General features: G+C 58.2%; 1 protein-coding gene across 3 annotated transcripts in view; it reads right to left on the minus strand.

Moving 5' to 3' along the window:
• The window catches only part of CEPT1 (choline/ethanolamine phosphotransferase 1), a 65,883-nt gene that overhangs the window by 26,136 nt on the left and 18,954 nt on the right, over window positions 1-20,793 (minus strand). For 2 of the 3 annotated variants that reach the window (XM_068164728.1, XM_068164727.1), the window contains exon 4: window positions 17,279-17,420. In XM_068164728.1, coding sequence (XP_068020829.1) covers window positions 17,279-17,420 — 142 coding nt within the window. Of the gene's footprint in view, window positions 1-692; window positions 778-17,278; window positions 17,421-20,793 lie in introns of all 3 variants that reach the window. The other variant, XM_068164729.1, reaches the window with a different exon arrangement.

Here is a 20,793-nt window from a genome sequence, read left to right on the forward strand (position 1 = left end):
GCTCAAATGGGTTGTGTTGGAATAGACCTCAAAACCCAGCCATGGGGCAGGGAGCTGCAGTCAGAGAGGATCTGTACTGCTCCTAAAAGCTTTGCATTTTCAGACTGCTCCAAAGGGTTGGGTTGGAAGGGACCTCAAAACTCAGCCAGTTCCAACCCAGCCATGGGGCAGGGAGCTGCAGTCAGAGAGGATCTGTACTGCTCCTAAATGCTTTGCATTGCTAGGTTGCTCCAAAGGGTTGGGTTGGAAGGGACCTCAAAACCCAGCCAGTTCCAACCCAGCCATGGGGCAGGGAGTTAAGTTCAGAGGATTTTTACTGCTCCTTCAAGCTTTGCATTTGTAGGTTGCTCCAAAGGGTTGGGTTGGAAGGGACCTCAAAACCCAACCAGTTCCAACCCAGCCATGGGGCAGGGAGCTGCAGTCAGAGAGGATCTGTACTGCTCCTAAAAGCTTTGCATTGCCAGGTTGCTCAAATGGGTTATGTTGGAAGGGACCTCAAAACCCAGCCAGTTCCAAGTCAACCATTGGGCAGGGCCAGCTCCCACTTCAGCCCAGGTTTTAAAGCACTTGTGAAACCCCCTCCTCAGGAAGGTGCTTTGGGTGCAGCAGTTGGTAGGTGCATGACACAGGGGCTGCCTCTGCTCAGCCCACGCCATCCTGGCTCGCCAAGGCAGCAGGAGCCTGCTGGTTACCGTGCAGTTCCAGAAGCTGGGCCCCAGAGATCCTGTGAGGAGCTGGATGGCTACAGTACAGAGCACAGACTCCGTAACATCAAATCTGAGTGCGAGGGAAAAGAAACACTTCACAACATCGCCCTGCAGAGCCCCACGGCGGGGAGCAGGCAGAGGGGGAACCCCCAGGCGCGGCAGGCGGGCTCAGCCCCTGAGGCAGGTTTGGGGCTGAGCCCCATGGCAGGTTTGGGGCTCGGCCTCTGCGGCAGGTTTGAGGCTGAGCCCCTGCGGCAGGTTTGGGGCTCAGCCCCTGTGGCAGGTTCAAGGCTGAGCCCCATGGCAGGTTCCAGGCTCAGCCCCATGGCAGGTTTGGGGCTCAGCCCCTGCGGCAGGTTTGAGGCTCAGCCCCTGCAGCAGGTTCAAGGAGGCTCAGCCCCTGCAGCAGGCTCCAGGAGGCTCAGCCCCTGCGGCAGGTTCAAGGAGGCTCAGCCCCTGCAGCAGGCTCCAGGAGGCTCAGCCCCTGCGGCAGGTTCAAGGAGGCTCAGCCCCTGTGGCAGGTTCGAGGGTGAGCCCCTGGGGCAGGCTCCGGGCTCAGCCCCTGTGGCAGGTTCAAGGAGGCCCAGCCCCTGTGGCAGGTTCGAGGCTGAGCTCCTGTGGCAGGCTCCAGGCTCAGCCCCTGCAGCAGGTTCAAGGAGGCTCAGCCCCTGAGGCAGGCTCCAGGCTCAGCCCCTGCAGCAGGTTCAAGGAGGCTCAGTCCCTGAGGCAGGCTCCAGGCTCAGCCCCTGCAGCAGGTTCAAGGAGGCTCAGCCCCTGTGGCAGGTTTGAGTTTCAGGTTCCAGGCTCAGCCCCTGAGGCAGGCTCCAGGCTCAGCCCCTGTGGCAGGTTTGAGTTTCAGGTTCCAGGCTCAGCCCCTGTGGCAGGTTTTGGGCTCAGGTTGAAGCCTCAGCCCCTTCGGCAGGTTCCAGGCTGCTCCTTTACAACTTCCCCCAGACCTCAAACAGTGCTGGAGTGAACCCATCCCTGCAGGGTGCAGCAAGGGGAACCCTGAGAAGCTGCAGCCCACCCTGCTGGGCAGCCAGCAGCCACAAAGCTCAGCCCTGTGAACCGACCTGGCCCTCGCTTCGCCTCCTCGCTGGGGCTGCTGCTTCTGCTGGCTCTCTGCTGGCCCTGGCTGCACTGCTTCGGTTGGGTTAAGCCTAACAGAGTAACTCTCTGCTCCTTTCTCTTGTCCCTTGTGTACCAGGGCAGCAGAGGGAAGGGGGCAGGGAGGGGGAAGCTGTTAGCTGCCCTGCTTTTGGCCAGGGGGTGGCTGCTGTGCTGTTCACCAAAGACCTGCAAATGTTGTAACTCTCACAGGTTTTGGTAGCTGTTCAGAGAATCCCAGAGCTGTCAGGGCTGGAAGGGAGCTCAAGGCTCAGCCAGTTCCAAGCCCCTGCCATGGGCAGGGACACCTCACACCACAGCAGCTTGCTCACAGCCACCTCCAGCCTGGCTGCAAACACCTCCAGGCAGGAGGCTTCCACCACCTCCCTGGGCAGCCTGGGCCAGGCTCTCACCACCCTCCTGGCCAACAACTTCTTCCTCACAGCCAATCTGGATCTCCCCATTTCCCCCTAGTCCTATCATTACCTGACAGCCTAAAAAGTCCTTGCATGTCATAGTGGATTGTAGTTGTGCTTGTGCCCACAGCTTCATTGGCTTTCCAGCTGAGCTGGCCTGGCAGTTCAGTGCTGGGGGGGTGGAATTTTCAAGCCCCCACAGCTGCAGACAGGAGCTGCAGGGCGCAGCACTGAGGTGGTGTGGAGGGGGGAGGGCAGAGGAAGCAAATTAAAACGACCACAAAGGGAGGACTGATGAATTGCCAAAGCTGCTGTCACCCAGCCAGCACGTCACACCTTCAGCACTCGGTTCAGACCTTCTGCTGGAGGTTGTTTTGCAAACACAGCCAGCCCCAGGAGGAAGTGGAGTTCAGTTCCTCGCTGCAGGGCACAGCAAATTAGACTCCAGCCTCAAACACAGCCCAGGGCCTCTCATCTCCCTCCCCCAGGCTCACACCTCCAGGTGACACTGAACGTACAAAGAGGTTGCCCAGGGTGGTTGTGGATGCCTCCCTCCCTGGAGGCTCATAGAGGGGGTTGTGGGCAGCAGGGATTCTGTGATTCATGGAATGGGTTGGGCTGGAAGGGGCCTGAAAGCTCAGCCAGTCCCAAGCCCCTGCCACGGGCCAGGACAGCTCCCCCCAGCACAGCTTGCTCAGGGCTTCATCCAGCCTGGTCCTGAACACCTCCAGGGAGGGCACAGCCACAGCTTCCCTGGGCAACCTGTGCCAGAGTCTGCCCAGCCTCACACTCAACACCTCCAGGGAGGGCACAGCCACAGCTTCCCTGGGCAACCTGTGCCAGAGTCTCCCCAGCCTCACACTCAACACCTCCAGGGAGGGCACAGCCACAGCTTCCCTGGGCAGCCTGTGCCAGAGTCTCCCCAGCCTCACACTCAACACCTCCAGGGAGGGCACAGCCACAAAACAGAATCACAGAGTGGCAGGAGGTGAAAGGGACCTCTGGAGATCATCCAGGCCATGTCCCTGCCAGAGCAGAGTCACCCAGGGCAGCAACACAGCAACACACCCAGGTGGGTTTTGAATGTCCCCAGAGAAGGAGACTCCACAGCCTCCCTGGACAACCTGTGCCAGTGCCTCACCACCCTCCCTGTGAGGAATTTCTCCCCTGGATCCAGGGCATTTTAAGAGGTGATCAAATGAAGCCTCAACTGAGCCATCTAGTTAAGCCCCCAGGGATTAAAATGCAGCAAGAAGAGCTGGAGCCAGCCCCCAGAGGCTGTTTACTGCAGAGCTTATCAAGGCATGCCTGGCACAGGAGCAGCCAGCTGCCAGCCTGTCCCAGGCCAGCTGATTAGAAAAGGGACAGCAGGGAAGCAAAGTTCACCCTGGGGGAGCTCAAGCAGTGCAGTGACAACCTGCAGGCCTTGCCTGACAGGAGGTGCTCAGCGCTGCAGCCCCAGCTCCGTTATCACAGCACCTAACTGGAAAAGGGAACACTTGGGAGCTGTGGGGGCCCCAGGGTGGGCAAGCCACAAACCCCACAGCCCACTGGGCTGCTTCTGGACAGCTGCAGTTTCTTTGCTTTCCTTTTCCCCCCTCCTCAGTGGTTCTGCAGCTCAGGCATGGATTCATGTTTTAAACATCACCCAGGAAGGCTACAGAGGGGGGCAGCGACCTCGGCATGTGCTTGACTCAGTGACAAGTCCCTCTGGTATGCTGCCTGCTCTGCTGCCTTCTCTTGGCAGCTGCTGAGAGGCCTGAGCCAACTACCACACAATTGATTAGTCATGCAGCCAGAACATGCTCTTGTCAGGGCTAATTTAGCCAGTTTATTCTGTGGGTGACTCTTAAAAGGTCCTCTTCGACTCAACACATCACCAGCCCGCGGCAGGGCCGCTGCGGCGCCGCCTCGCAGCGCTCCCAGGCAGCTGCACTCGATCCTGGCCCTGGCCAGAACAGGGGAAACCAAGCAGAGGGAATGCAGAGCTGAGAGATTGCCTCAGAGAAGTTGGTCTTGCTTCACAGGAAGCACAGAGCTACACTGGAGATGGCTCTGCAACCAACCCAGGCACCACCGCCACAGCTGAGCTAACGCAGCTCCTCCCTGACACTGCGACCATCCTCCTCCTCCTCCTCCCTCCACAGAATTCCTTCAGAGGGTCACAGATGGCACCAGGTTGGAAGGGACCCTCAAAGGTCATCTTGTCCAACACCTCCAACTAGAGCAGGCTGCTCAGGGCCACACTAAGTTTGCCCTTAAATGTCTCCAGGGATGGAGCCTCAGCCACCTCCCTGGGCAGGCTGTGCCAGTGCCTCCCCACCCTCCCCGTGCAGAGCTTCCTCCTGAGGGCCAACCCTGCTGCAGCTTCAAACCACTGTCCCTGCTCCTGTCCCTCCCAGCCCTTGGCCCAAGTCCCTCCCCAGCTCTCCTGGAGCCCTTCAGCTCCTGCAAGGCTGCTCTGAGGTCTCCCTGGAGCCTTCTCCAGGCTGCACAGCCCCAACAGCAGAGGTTCCCCAGCCTCTGACCATCACTGTGGCCTCCTCTGGACCTGCTCCATCAGGTCCAAGCCTCTCTTGGGTTGGGTCCCAGAGGTGGATGCAGTGCTCCAGGCAGAGCTCAGCAGAGGGACAGAGTCCCCCCTCTCTATCTGCTGGCCCCCCTGCTGTTGACACAGTACCAGTCCCGTGTGGCAAACCACAGCAGACAAGAACAGCACTCTTGCTTCATCAGGAACCAGGAGGTGTGAGGCTGGGAAGCCAAGGGGCTGTGTCTCCAACTGCCTGCTCTGTGTAGCAACACTGCTCTGAGGGATGGGGACTGCTCCATCTGCTCAGCCTGCAGGTGGGAGTTCTGAGGCTGGGCAGTGAGCTGGAGGTGAGCCTGGGACAGAGGGTTGTGCTCCTAGGAGAAGCACTGCAGCAAGAGCAGAATGTTCAGCACCACAGCCCCAGGGACAAGCAGGGGCTAGAAACCCAAAAGCTGACTTTGAAAGGCTACTGCAGAGTAGAAGCTTAACTCCTTCCAGCCCAACATTTTCACTGGGATGGAGGGAAGCTAACAGCATGAACTGAGCAAGGGGCAGGGAGAGGATTCTGCCCCTCTGCTGAGACCTCCCCTGCAGGGCTGGGGCAGCTCTGGAGCCCTCAGCACAGACAGGGAGCTGGGGGAGCAGGGCCAGAGGAGGCCACAGCAGTGCTGGCAGGGCTGGAAGCCCTCTGCTGGGAGCCCAGGCTGAGAGGGTTGGGGTTGTGCAGCCTGGAGAGGAGAAGGCTCCAGGGAGACCTTCTGGTGGCCTTGCAGTGCTGAAAGGGGCTGAAAAGAAAGCTGGGGACAGAGTTTAGAGCAGGGCCTGATGTGCCAGGCCAAGGGGAGATGGTTTGGAACTGGAAGAGGCAGCTTGAGAGTGGAGAGAAGGAGAAATGTTTGGTGCTGAGGGTGGGGAGAGCCTGTGCCAGGCTGCCCAGAGAGCTGGGAGCTGCCCCAGGGCTGGCACCAGTGCAGGTCAGGTTGGTTGGGCTGTGAGCAACCTGCTGTGGTTGGGGATGTCCCTGGGGCCTGCAGGGGGTAGAACTGGAGGAGCTTTGAAGGTCCTTTCCCCCCCAGACCAGCCTGGGACTCTAAGATAACACAAAGTGTACAGAAGAAGGCAATGAGAACATGAACTGAACCACTTCCAGCGACAGGAAACTGATCTGGGGGTACAAATAAGGTTAAAAGTGAGCCACCAGCTCCTCTGCTTTCCATGCCCTGACACAATTGTGATGCCACAAGACTTTATTTGCCCCTTCAGCTGCAGGTCAGCAGGCAGCCACAGGCCTCCCCTCCAGGCTCACATTGCCCTGAGCTGCAGCAACATCTTCCAAGGCCAAGAGACAAAGCAGCAGCAGCAGCAGCTCTGCCCCTGACCACGGGGGGCCTGGGTCAGAACAGTGTCAGGGGACTTGGCAGAGGGAAAAGAAGAAGAGGAGGAGGAAGAGGAGGAGGGTGGTGTGGAAGATCCCTCTGCACACTGCCCTCAGGGCCTCAGCAGCCCGGGCTGGAGGTGCTGATGGGGGGTGAGGAGGTGCCCCAGGGCCAGCGCCACAGAGGGGCTGGCAGGGGGCAGCGAGGCCTGAGGCAGGCAGCAGGAGGCAAGCAGGAAGCTTAACACCTTCCACAGCCATGCCCCAGCACCTCCTGCTTGCAAGTGACCAGAAACCAATCCCACCCCTGACACCAACAGACTCTGCTGAGCTCCAGACTCTCCTCTGGGAGCTGCCCAAGGTGAGAAAGGTCTGGAAGAAGGGTTGGGAAAACTCGGGGGGGGGTGGAAAGTGTTAGGAGGTGCAGCCATGGAGGTCAGGCACTTCCCTCCTCCCATCACCCACAGACCCTGAAGCTGTTCCCAAGAACTCAGTGTGCTAAGCTCTGACTTGGAAGGTTTCCATCTCTCTGCTTGAAGCCACAGCAGGGGAGCTGCAGACTGGACATGAGGAGGAAGTTCTTCCCAGTGAGGGTGAGGAGACACCAAGGCAGGCTGCCCAGGGAGGCTGTGGCTGCCTCAGCCCTGGAGGTGTTCAGGACCAGGCTGGATGAGGCCCTGAGCAAGCTGTGCTGGGGGGAGGTGTCCCTGGGCATGGCAGGGGGCTGGAGCTGGCTGAGCTTGGAGCTCCCTTCCAACCCATGCAATGGTTCTGTGATTTGGTATTTGGTGTGAATTGCCCAGGCAAGACAACAGCCTCAGAGCCTTGCTGCTGCCTGCTAGGACCTTAGTGGCCTTGAGATACAGACTCAGAGATTCACAGAACTGTTTGGGCTGGAAAAGGCCTCCAAGGTCAACCACCAAACCCTGGCCCCAAGTGCCATGGGCAAACCTCCAGCCACGGGGACTCCACCACCTCCCTGGGCAGCCTCTGCCAGGCCCTGACCACTCCTCCAGCAAAGACATTTGGCCTCCTCTCCAACCTCAGCCTCCCCTGGCACAATTTCAGGCCAGGTCCTCTCCTTCTGTCCCCTGAGCCTGGGGAGCAGAGCCCAACCCCCCCTGGCTGCAGCCTCCTCTCAGGGAGCTGCAGAGAGCAATGAGGTCTCCCTCAGCCTCCTCTGCTCCAGGCTCAATCCCCCCAGCTCCCTCAGCTGCTCCTCCCCAGACCCTTCCCCAGCTCTGTTGCCCTTCCCTGGCCCTGCTCCAGCCTCTCAATGTCCTCCTTGGAGTGAGGAGCCCAAAACTGAACCCAGCACTCAAGGTGTGGCCTCCCCAGTGCATGAGCCCTGCCCCTGCTCATTTACCAATCTCTCCTTCAAACCCTCCCCCAGTGCCAGTACTGGCAAGAGGGCTCAGAGGGTTAACCAAAGGATCCTCCTGCTCCTCCTAAGCCAAGTGGACTTCTGCTTGTGCACAACTGCTGCAGTGTCACTGGACAAGAATGTTCCCCCAGCTCTCCAGCATTCCTCAACAGCAGCTGGGCTGTGCACAGCCCTGGATTCCTCTGCTCCCTCCAGGGACCAGCATCCAAACCCTGCAGCCACACTGAGCTCAGCAGGGACATGGAGGCTGGCAGGAGCTCATCCTTCAGAGAGGGCCTTGGCTTGGAAGGGACCCTTGAAGCTCATCCTGTCCAACCCCCCCACAAGGACAGCCCCAACTAGAGCAGGCTGCACAGCAAGTTAGATCTTGACTGTCTCCAGGGATGGAGCCTCAACCACATCCCTGGGCAGCCTGTGCCAGGCTCTCCCCAGCCTCACTCTCAGCAATCTCTTCCTCCTCTCCACTCTCAGTCTCTCCTCTCCCAGCTCAAAGCCATTGTTCCTCAGCCTGTCCCTCCCAGCCCTTGTCCAGAGTCCCTCCCCAGCCCTCCTGGAGCCCTTCAGCTCCTGCAAGGCTGCTCTGAGGTCTCCCTGCAGCCTTCTCTTCTCCAGGCTGCACAGCCCCAGCTCTCCCAGCCTGGCCCCACAGGGGAGGTTCTGCAGCCTCTGCTCATCTCTGTGGCCTCAGCTTGCTCACAGCCACCTCCAGCCTGGCTGCAAACACCTCCAGGCAGGAGGCTTCCACCACCTCCCTGGGCAGCCTGGGCCAGGCTCTCACCACCCTCCTGCCCAACAACTTCTTCCTCACAGCCAATCTCCAGCTCCCCATTTCTATCTTTCTTCCATCCCCTCCCCAGTTCTATCCCTCCCTGACACCCTCTACAGTCCCTCCCCAGCCACAGCTGCACCCCCACACCACTGACCCCAACCCCAAGCTCCTGCTGGGCTGCAGCAAGCCCAGAGCCAGCAGTTCCAGTGCTGCAAAACACAGGAGGAGAACAAAGCCTTTGGGTTGCTCCAACAGTGAAGGTTCTCCTGCTCCCCCCTCCTGCAGGAGCCCTCTCCCAGGTGTCAGAGCTGCTTTCCAGCCAGGCTCCTGCACAGGACTCTCCCTGCTGATGGTCCTCCAGTGACTCCTGCAGCCAGCCCAGCTTGCTCCCAGGCTCTTCCTGCTTCCTCTCCAGCAACTCTGGAGCAATGCTGACCTCTAGCTACTTCTGAGAGCTATTCAACCACCTCAAGTGGCTCTTCAAAAGCCTCCAGCAGCTGCTAAGGCCTAATAAAAGTGTATCAGTTACCTCATTTAGAGATAGAAACAGAGCACAGGGATCTTACAGCTAAACTTACATGCCCAGAAGTCAAACATGCCTTGGGCTGCATCCAAAGCAGAGAGGCCAGCAGCACAGGGAGGGGATTCTGCCCCTCTGCTCTGCTCTGCTCAGCCCCCACCTGCAGCACTGCCTCCAGCTCTGGGGGGCCCAGCACAAGGAGGACCTGGAGCTGCTGGAGAGGCTCCAGAGGAGGCCACAGAGATGAGCAGAGGCTGCAGAACCTCCCCTGTGGGGCCAGGCTGGGAGAGCTGGGGCTGTGCAGCCTGGAGAGGAGAAGGCTGCAGGGAGACCTCAGAGCAGCCTTGCAGGACCTGAAGGGCTCCAGGAGAGCTGGGGAGGGACTTGGGCCAAGGGCTGGGAGGGACAGGAGGAGGAACAATGGCTTTGAGCTGGGAGAGGGGAGACTGAGAGTGGAGAGGAGGAAGAGATTGCTGAGAGTGAGGCTGGGGAGAGCCTGGCACAGGTTGCCCAGGGAGGCTGTGGCTGTGCCCTGCCTGGAGGTGCTCAGGACCAGGCTGGATGAGGCCCTGAGCAAGCTGTGCTGGTGGGAGGTGTCCCTGGGCATGGCAGGGGGCTGGAGCTGGCTGATCCTTAAGGCCCTTCCCAACCCACTCTGTGACCACTGCAGAGTCCCAGAGCAGCACAGAGCAGCTCCCTGCAGCTGTCAGAGGGAAGGAAAAGCAGCAGCAGAGTTGAGGGTTGTCAAATTGGGGACAATTAAACCCAGGTTCTGCTCCAGCTGTGATTCCCCCCAGCAATGGGGCAGGAGGGATCCCATCTCCACCCCCCTTGGGGTGAGCACTGCTGCTGTGCAGGCAGAGCCTGACCCCTGGGCACTCTGCAGAGCTCCTCAGGGCTGGCACAGTGACAGCAGGCAGCCATGCTGCAGTGCATCACACAGCTCCTGACACCAACACAGCTCTTGTTCCAGCCCTGTGGCCTTCTGCAGTGACCCAAGACAGCTATGGATGGAACTGCTCAGCTCTGAGCCCTGGGTCTGCTGTACAACATTCATCCCTCCCCCAGCACTCTGCTGAGCTGCTCCCAACCTGCCTGCTGGAGTCACAGACCTGGTTGGGCTGCAAAAGAGCTTTCAGCTCATCCAGTCCAACCCTCCTCTAGCTCTGCCAAGGCTGAGGCTGAACCCTGGCCCTCAGAGCAGCACAGCTCTGCAGCTTTCAAACACCCCCAGGGCTGGGCATTCAAACACCACCCCCAGGGCTGGGCATTCAAACACACACCCCCAGGGCTGGGCATTCAGCCTCCTCCCAGGGCAGCCTGGGCCAGGCTCTGGCAATCCTCTCAGGGTTAATGTCCAACCTCAACCCCTCCTGGTGCAACCTGTGGTTACTTCCTCTTGTCCTGCAGGACAAGAGCCCAACCCCCCCTGGCTGCAGCCTCCTCTCAGGGAGCTGCAGAGAGCAATGAGGTCTCCCTCAGCCTCCTCTGCTCCAGGCTCAACCCCCCCAGCTCCCTCAGCTGCTCCTCTCCAGCCCTCTTCCCCAGCCCCTTCCCCAGCTCTGTTGCCTTCCCTGGCCCTGCTCCAGCCCCTCAGTGTCCTTGCAGTGAGCTGCTCTCTAATGAGATGTCATTTCCTGGACACAATCTCCTCACCCCAGCACAAGAGGTGTTGCCAGGCTGTGTGCCCTTTCCTGCCTCCCTGGAATGGGGGCAGGGCAGGAATGCTGCCACAGCTCCTGGAGCTGCAGGAGTGACAGGGCAAGGGGCAGTGGCTTTCAGCCCTATCACTGGGGGCCCCTGAGGACTGCAGAGGGCTGTGGGCACCTCCAGACCCAGCCCTAGGGACAGAGGAGCAGGGGAAGGAAGGCAGAGCAGAGCTTTATGTGGCTGGAAAGGAGGAGTGGTGGCTCTGCAGGGTGGCCAGGATGTGCCAGGGCAGCTGCACCCCAGACTGGCACTGAGAGTCCCTCAGGGCTGGTGACAAGTGTGGGGAGCCTGGAGAAGAGGAGGCTGCAGGGAGAGCTCAGAGCAGCTTCCCAGTGCCTGAAGGGCTCCAGGAGAGCTGGGGAGGGAGCTGGGCCAAGGGCTGGGGGGGACAGGAGGAGGAACAATGGCTTTGAGCTGGGAGAGGGGAGACTGAGAGTGGAGAGGAGGAAGAGATTGCTGAGAGTGAGGCTGGGGAGAGCCTGGCACAGGCTGCCCAGGGAGGCTGTGGCTGTGCCCTGCCTGGAGGTGCTCAGGACCAGGCTGGATGAGTCCTGGAGCAGCCTGTGCTGGTGGGAGGTGTCCCTGGGCATGGCAGGGGGGTTGGAGCTGGATGATCTTTCAGCTCCCTCCCAACCCAAGCCCTTCTGTGACTCTGATCAGTGCTGCTCACAGCCCCCTGGCTGCCCCTTGGAGATGCTCCCTGCACAGGAGAGGCAAAGAGGACAAAGCCACTGTGGACTAAGAGCTGCCTGGCTCCTTCCAGCAGCTGTCTGCAGCTCCCCTTTCTCAGCACACCTAAGCCTGTGTGCTCTGGTGCCTTTGAAAGGGCAGACAAAACACAGCCCTGAGCTGGGGGAGTGCTGCCATGAAAGCTGCAGGAGAACAAAGCACTGAGCATCAGCTCACTGAATAAATCACCTCAGAGCTCCTGCCATCAAGGCCATGCCAGCTCTTGGCAGCCTAATTAACCTTGTCCCATGGGGCAGGCAAACAAATGTGTTTACTCCCCCAGAGCTGGCTGGCATCTGACATCCTGGCCCAGACCCTGGAGTGCCTTCTGTCTCCTCTGCAGCAGCTACACATTGGTGGAGCCTCAGATTCCCAGGCTGTAGCACCAGGCAGCATCACAGAACCATGGAACTGTCTGCATTGGAAAAGACCTTCAAGAGCCCAACCAAGGCTGGGGCTAAAGCCTGGCCCAGGCTGGAGGGGAGGAGAAAGTTCTTCCCAGCCAGAGAGATTGGCCCTGGGGATGTGCTGCCCAGGGAGGTGGTGGAGTCCCCATCCCTGGAGGTGTTCAGGAAGAGCCTGGCTGAGGCCCTTGGAGCCATGGTTGAGTTGATCAGATGGTGCTGGGTTGGACTTGGTGAGCTCTGAGGTCTTTTCCAACCTGGATCATTCCATTCTAATTCTGTTCTTTTCAACACCTCCAGGCATGAGGACTCAGCCACCTCCCTGGGCAGCCAGGGCCAGGCTTTGAGAACCCTTTCAGTCAAGAAGTTTCTCCTCATGACCAACCTAAACCTCCCCTGGGGCAACCTGAGGCCATTCCCTCTCATCCTGTCACTTTTTACTGGGGAGCAGAGCCCAACCCCCACCTGGCTCCAGCCTCACTCTCAGCAATCTCTTCCTCCTCTCCACTCTCAGTCTCCCCTCTCCCAGCTCAAAGCCATTGTTCCTCAGCCTGTTCCTCCCAGCCCTTGGCCCAAGTCCCTCCCCAGCTCTCCTGGAGCCCTTCAGCTCCTGCAAGGCTGCTCTGAGGTCTCCCTGCAGCCTTCTCTTCTCCAGGCTGCACAGCCCCAGCTCTCCCAGCCTGGCCCCACAGGGGAGGTTCTGCAGCCTCTGTTCATCTCTGTGGCCTCAGCTTGCTCACAGCCACCTCCAGCCTGGCTGCAAACACCTCCAGGCAGGAGGCTTCCACCACCTCCCTGGGCAGCCTGGGCCAGGCTCTCACCACCCTCCTGCCCAACAACTTCTTCCTCACAGCCAATCTCCATCTCCCCATTTCTATCTTTCTTCCATCCCCTCTCCAGTTCTATCCCTCCCTGACACCCTCTAAAGTCCCTCCCCAGCCATAGCTGCACCCCCACACCACTGACCCCAACCCCAAGCTCCTGCTGGGCTGCAGCAAGCCCAGAGCCAGCAGTTCCAGTGCTGCAAAACACAAGAGGAGAACAAAGCCTTTGGGCTGCTCCAACAGTGAAGGTTCTCCTGCTCCCCCCTCCTGCAGGAGCCCTCTCCCAGGTGTCAGAGCTGCTTTCCAGCCAGGCTCCTGCACAGGACTCTCCCTGCTGATGGTCCTCCAGTGAGCAGCAGAGAGCAATGAGTTCTCCCTCAGCCTCCTCTGCTCTAGGCTCAACCCCCCCAGCTCCCTCAGCTGCCCCTCCCCAGCCCTGCTCTCCAGACCCTTCCCCAGCTCTGTTGCCCTTCCCTTGCCCTGCTCCAGCCTCTCAAGGTCCTTCTGGGAGTGAGGACTCCAAACTCAACCCAGGACTCAAGGTGTGGCCTCCCCAGTGCCCAGCAGAGGGAACAAGCAGCAGCATTTGCTACCAAAAGCTGCCTCCAAAAGCCAAAGACTCCTCAGAAGAGCCAAGGGCAGCAGCCCCAGGGAGCTCCCTGAGGAGCAGCCATCTGCCTGGCTCAGCACAGCAAGCTGCTGGGTTTGCTACCTGCATCTCTGAGGTCAAGCACATGCCAGGGGCCAGGGGGTTGTGTTCCTTGATCAGGGACACGAGAACTTGAGTTGTCAGGGCCCTGTGAAGCTCAGAGGGAGCTGAAAGCATTCAGTGTGGAGCCTTCCAGGGTGGGAGTGAGAACTAAACCAGCACAAGAGTGGACCAAATGCCTCACTTGAAAGATTCAAGAGCAGAGCATTGGCTTGAGCCTCTTCTGCCTGCTTGGGTGCAGCCAGGAGGAGAAGAGGGCTGGAGCTCTTTTAGCTCCCCCAGCAGACCTTGGGGTCTGCCCTGCCACATTCTGCAGGAGAAACTGAAGCTTCTCAGGATAATCTGCACTGGAATTCTGCCAGCAGGAGAGGCTGCAGGCAAGAGGTTGCTCTCTGTGCTGTTTTAGCAGTGCCAAGAGCTGGAACCACAGTGTGCAGCCTGGAGCATGGTTTCCAAACCCCACACAAAGTTCAATCTGAGAGCTTTCCAGGTGGCAAAGCCTTACTGCAGACCCTCCACTGGAAATACCTCTGTCAGACTGCAAGAGCTCTGAATGAGGGGGGAAAAGGAGAAGAAACACTGCAACACCTCCCACAGCTCACCAACACCTCCTGGGTTCCTCTCCCCACCAGCCCCTCCCTCAGCCAGCAGGAACCAACATTTCAGCTGCTCAGTTTCCATCCCATGAGAGTCAGAGCCAGGCTCTAGACCAGCTAAAAGGGATGCAAGAGTTGAAGCTGTGGGCACCCAGCATCAATTACACCACTTTCTGTTCAGAGGTATGCCTCACAGTGAGGATTAACCACACAGCAGCCATGGATACACTCAGCACATCACTTCCTGCTCACAGTGAGGATTCACCACACAGCAGCCATGGATGCATTCAGCACATCACTTCCTGCTCACAGTGAGGATTCACCACACAGCAGCCATGGATGCACTCAGCACATCACTTCCTGCTCACAGTGAGGATTCACCACACAGCATCCATGGATACACTCAGCACATCACTTCCTGCTCACAGTGAGGATTAACCACACAGCAGCCATGGATACACTCAGCACATCACTTCCTGCTCACAGTTATGGCTCACAGTGAGGATTAACCACACAGCAGCCATGGATACACTCAGCACATCACTTCCTGCTCAGTTATGGCTCACAGTGAGGATTAACCACACAGCAGCCATGGATACACTCAGCACATCACTTCCTGCTCAGAGCTCTGAGGATTAACCACACAGCAGCCATGGATACACTCAGCACATCACTTCCTGCTCACAGTGAGGATTAACCACACAGCAGCCATGGACACACTCAGCACATCACTTCCTGCTCACAGTGAGGATTAACCACACAGCAGCCATGGATGCACTCAGCACATCACTTCCTGCTCACAGTGAGGATTAACCACACAGCAGCCATGGACACACTCAGCACATCACTTCCTGCTCACAGCTATGGCTCACAGTGAGGATTCACCACACAGCAGCCATGGATACACTCAGCACATCACTTCCTGCTCACAGCTATGGCTCACAGTGAGGATTCACCACACAGCAGCCATGGATACACTCAGCACATCACTTCCTGCTCACAGCTATGGCTCACAGTGAGGATTCACCACACAGCAGCCATGGATGCATTCAGCACATCACTTCCTGCTCACAGTGAGGATTCACCACACAGCAGCCATGGATGCATTCAGCACATCACTTCCTGCTCACAGTAAGGATTAACCACACAGCAGCCATGGATACACTCAGCACATCACTTCCTGCTCAGAGCTATGGCTCACAGTGAGGATTAACCATACAGCAGCCATAGACACACTCAGCACATCACTTCCTGCTCAGAGCTATGGCTAACAGTGAGGATTAACCACACAGCATCCATGGATACATTCAGCACATCACTTCCTGCTCACAGTGAGGATTAACCACACAGCAGCCATGGATGCACTCAGCACATCACTTCCTGCTCACAGTGAGGATTCACCACACAGCAGCCATGGATACACTCAGCACATCACTTCCTGCTCACACCTATGGCTCACAGTGAGGATTAACCACACAGCAGCCATGGATGCACTCAGCACATCACTTCCTGCTCACAGTGAGAATGAACCACACAGCATCCATGGATACACTCAGCACATCACTTCCTGGTCAGTTATGGCTCACAGTGAGGATTAACCACACAGCAGCCATGGATGCACTCAGCACATCACTTCCTGCTCACAGTGAGGATTAACCACACAGCAGCCATGGATGCACTCAGCACATCACTTCCTGCTCACAGTGAGGATTAACCACACAGCAGCCATGGATGCACTCAGCACATCACTTCCTGCTCACAGTGAGGATTAACCACACAGCAGCCATGGATGCACTCAGCACATCACTTCCTGCTCACAGCTATGGCTCACAGTGAGGATTCACCACACAGCAGCCATGGATGCACTCAGCACATCACTTCCTGCTCACAGTGAGGATTCACCACACAGCAGTCATGGACACACTCAGCACATCACTTCCTGTTCACAGTGAGGATGAACCACACAGCATTCATGGATGCACTCAGCACATCACTTCCTGCTCACAGTGAGGATGAACCACACAGCAGCCATGGATGCACTCAGCACATCACTTCCTGCTCACAGCTATGGCTCACAGTGAGGATTAACCACACAGCATCCATGGATGCACTCAGCACATCACTTCCTGCTCACAGCTATGGCTCACAGTGAGGATTCACCACACAGCAGCCATGGATGCACTCAGCACATCACTTCCTGCTCACACCTATGGCTCACAGTGAGGATTAACCACACAGCAGCCATGGATACACTCAGCACATCACTTCCTGCTCACAGTGAGGATTCACCACACAGCAGCCATGGACACACTCAGCACATCACTTCCTGCTCACAGTGAGGATTAACCACACAGCAGCCATGGATGCACTCAGCACATCACTTCCTGCTCACAGCTATGGCTCACAGTGAGGATGAACCACACAGCATCCATGGATACACTCAGTACATCACTTCCTGGTCAGTTATGGCTCACAGTGAGGATTAACCACACAGCAGCCATGGATGCACTCAGCACATCACTTCCTGCTCACAGTAAGGATTCACCACACAGCAGCCATGGATACACTCAGCACATCACTTCCTGCTCACAGTGAGGATTAACCACACAGCAGCCATGGATGCACTCAGCACATCACTTCCTGCTCACAGTAAGGATTCACCACACAGCAGCCATGGATACACTCAGCACATCACTTCCTGCTCACAGTGAGGATTCACCACACAGCAGCCATGGATACACTCAGCACATCACTTCCTGCTCACAGTGAGGATTAACCACACAGCAGCCATGGATGCACTCAGCACATCACTTCCTGCTCACAGTGAGGATTAACCACACAGCAGCCATGGATGCACTCAGCACATCACTTCCTGCTCACAGTGAGGATTCACCACACAGCAGCCATGGATGCACTCAGCACATCACTTCCTGCTCACAGTGAGGATGAACCACACAGCAGCCATGGATGCACTCAGCACATCACTTCCTGCTCACAGCTGTGGCTCACAGTGAGGATTCACCACACAGCAGCCATGGATACACTCAGCACATCACTTCCTGCTCACACCTATGGCTCACAGTGAGGATTCACCACACTCAAGCAGGATCCTCGGGCAGGCAGACCAAGGAATCCTGAAGGCAGGCAGCAGTGGGATGCTCAAGGCAGACTGCCACCATCTGACAGAAGCCCTCCTGGCCATGAAACATCAAGTCCTGCCCCTTGTGAACTGAGCTTCCTTCCCCTCATTTACTTAGTGTTTAAACCCCAATTACTTCCCCTGCCCAAGGGAGGCTTCAGCCCTCCTGACCCAGGCTCTGCCACCTCCGCTGCTAACCGCAGGCCCGGCAGCTCGAGGTGTGTGTCTAGCTGGCTGCCACCAACTGACTGCAGCTCTTAGGTGAGCCCAGGCAGTTCTACTGCAGCTGTCAGGATGTGAATCAGTGGCACAAAGCCCCAGGCAGGGAGCAGGGCAGCAGCTGCCTCGCAGGTACTCACATGCCGAAGCGCAGCGTCCCCGAGACGTAGGTCTGCCAGTGAGCGCAGTAAAACATGAAGGTTCCAGCAAAACAACAAAAGAACATCCAGTCAGGGTTGGTTCCCAGCTGCACAGCAACACAAGTGCCCAAAACCACAAAGACTGCAGGAGAAAATTAGTCACACAGTGAAAAACCAACGATCCAAGAGCCTGCAGGCATCAAGACCCTGCCCAGAACTCAAGCTAAAGGCAGCCCGGAATCATCGACCGGGAGGGGGCAGGGAAGGGACCTCCAGGGAGCAGCCACTCCAACCCCCCCCTGCCAGGGCAGGGGCACCCAGGAACACCCCCAGGTGGGGCTTGGAAGTCTCCAGAGGAGACTCCACAACCTCTCTGGGCAGCCTGCTCCAGGGCTCCAGCAGCCTCACACCCAAGAGGCTTCTCCTGGTGTTGAGGTGGAGCCTCCCGGGTGCCAGTTTGTGTCCCTGGCCTCTTGGCCTCTCACAGGGCAGCACTGAGCAGAGCCTGGCCCCCTCCTGACCCCCACCCCCCAGATACTTCTAGACATTGAGGGGATTCCCTCTCAGTCTTCTCCAAGCTAAGCAGCCCCAGAGCTCTCAGCCTTTCCTCCTCTCTGAGATGCTGCAGTCCCTTCATCACCATCCTCACAGCCTCCACTGGGCTCTCCCCAGTATTTCCCTGTCTTGAACTGGGGAGCCCAAAACTGGACACAATATTCCAGATGTGGCCAAACCAAGGCAGAGCAGAGGGGGAGGAGAGCCTCCCTTGACCTGCTGGACACCCACAGGAGGAGAAACAGCAGAAGGATGTATCCTGGAGTCCCCATCCCTGGAGGTGTTCCAGAGGGGCTTGGATGTGGCCCTTGGAGCCATGGGTTAGCTGTCAGGAGGTGCTGGGGGACAGCTTGGACTTGATGATCTCTGAGGTCTTTTCCACCCTTATTGATTCTATGATTCCATCCTGAGGTGGTTTATTTCAGCCAGAAGAGGTCAACCCTTCCACTTGCAGAGAGCAGAGCCTGGAAAATGTGCAGCTCAATGTCCACCCAAAGCCCTCAGTGCTGAGGGCTGCTCAGCCTCCTGCATTGGTGTTCAGCTTAATGAGATTAGCCTTGAAGGGACTGCAGGGATTAGTGCAGCCACAGCCTGTGGCCACTCTGGCCTTCTCCTCATGGATCTAAGACCTGGGGACATCTTTTTGCCCCCCTCCTGGTGTTGCTGGGGCAGAACCACAGGGCAGCCACGGGCTGCAGGCCCCTGGCAGTGTGGAGTCAGGAAGGAGTTGGCTGAAGGTGCAGCCCAGGCCAGAAACATCACACTCAGGATCGAGGGGGAAGCTTGCTGAGGACAGAGGAGCAGCCTCCTGCTTGGGCTCCTCCTGCTGAGGGCTGCTGCCTGCTGCTTGCTGAGGACAGAGGAGCAGCCTCCTGCTTGGGCTCCTCCTGCTGAGGGCTGCTGCCTGCTGCTTGCTGAGGACAGAGGAGCAGCCTCCTGCTTGGGCTCCTCCTGCTGAGGGCTGCTGCCTGCTGCTTGCTGAGGACAGAGGAGCAGCCTCCTGCTTGGGCTCCTCCTGCTGAGGACAGAGGAGCAGCCTCCTGCTTGGGCTCCTCCTGCTGAGGGCTGCTGCCTGCTCAGTGCCAGCTGGGCCAAGCACAACTTTATCCACTTGGGGCTGACACTGGGAGCAGGTTTGGCCCTGGCATGAAATCCATCGCACCCTGAGGACCTTCTCTGCTTTTCCTGAGCCCTCTTCTCCGCTGGGGAGGGAGAACCACTGCTGGAGTGCAGCCTAAGCACAGACCACCCCCACCCCCATTTCCAGTATGCCATTAAGAGAGCCCAGAGTCAGGGCTCAGATGGCTTCTGGGCCTTGACCTCCACCCTGTCAAGGCACAGCACTCAGGACTGGATCCAGAAGAGCTTTAGAATGGCAGCAAATGCACCAACAATTACCCACAGCACCTGGCCTGCTCCTTGGCAGCAGGCTTAGACTGCAGGCTGGACTCTGCCTGCCCAGGACCTGATCCTAGGGGCAAAGCTACCACACCTTGGGCCCAAACCTACCACACCCTTAGGGCCAAACCTACCACATCCCAGGGCCAACCCTGCCACACCCCAGGGCCAACCCTACCACACCCTAGGGCCAAGCCTGCCACACCCCGGGGCCAACCCTGCCACACCCTTAGGGCCAACCCTACCACACCCCAGGGCCAAACCTACCACACCCTGGGGCCAAACCTACCACATCCCAGGGCCAACCCTGCCACACCCCAGGGCCAACCCTACCACACCCTAGGGCCAAGCCTGCCACACCCCAGGGCCAAGCCTACCACACCCTGGGGTCAAACCTACCACACCCTAGGGCCAAACCTACCACACCCTGGGGCCAAGCCTACCACACCCCAGGGCCAAGCCTACCACACCCCAGGGCCAACCCTGCCACACCCTAGGGCCAAACCTAAAACACCTTAGGCCCAAACCTACCTGATCCCAGGGCCAACCCTACCACACCCTAGGGCCAAACCTAGCAGACCCTGGGGCCAAGCCTACCACATCCTAGGGCCAAGCCTACCACACCCCAGGGCCAAACCTACCACACCCTAGGGCCAAGACTAGCAGACCCTGGGGCCAAGCCTACCACACCCTAGGGCCAAACCTACCACATCCCAGGGCCAAACTTACCTGATCCTGTTGATAGGTTCACAGAATGTGTTGGAAGGGACCTTAAAGATCCCAGAAGGGATAAGGGTTGGAAGGGACCTCAATAAATCCCCTAGTCTCACCCCCCAGCCAGAGCAGGATCACCTAGAAGAGGTCAAAGATCATCTAGGTCTAACCCTGGGGAACCAGGAACACCTTCCACCAGCCCTGGGTGCTCAAGGCCTCACCCAACCTGACCTCCAGGGAGGGGGCATCAGATCAGAATCCTGCTGATTCTGATCCCAAACTCAGACTTCTGAGGTCCCACTGTTCAGGTTTCCCCCTTGGCTTGCACTCCCCCTGTCTAGATTCAGGCTAAAGTAGGACAAAAGAGCTCTTTGACAGCTCCTGAGTGCAGACTTTGAGAGCCAGGTCTCTGCCAGAGCAGCTACAGAGCACTGCTGGCCCAGGCTGCCTTGGTCACATGCCCCATTTGTTTTTCATGGAACACAAGGGAAGACATTCAGCTGCTCAAGAGCACTGCCTGGGGAAGGGAGGCTGACAGAGAAGCTCTACATTTAGCCCCAGCACTTCTCCTCCTCCTCAGAGGAGGAGGAACACAGCCCTGGACTCCAGACTTGATCACTGCAATGAGAGTCAACCATCCTCAGCTGTCAGCAAAACAAAACTCACTGAATGGTTTGGCTTGGAAGGGGCCTCAGAGATCCTCTACCCCCCAACCCCCCTGCCATGGACAGGGACACCTCTCAACTAGCCCAGGCTGCTCAAGGCCTCACCCAGCCAGGCCTTGAACACCTCCAGGGGGAAGGCAGCCACAGCCTCACACAGAAGAGCTTCTGCCCCAGCCCCACTCT

The sequence above is a fragment of the Melanerpes formicivorus genome, unplaced genomic scaffold (assembly GCF_026170545.1).
Source record: "Melanerpes formicivorus ecotype bairdi unplaced genomic scaffold, bMelFor1.0.p_v2 SCAF_82, whole genome shotgun sequence".
Taxonomy (NCBI): Eukaryota; Metazoa; Chordata; class Aves; order Piciformes; family Picidae; genus Melanerpes; species Melanerpes formicivorus.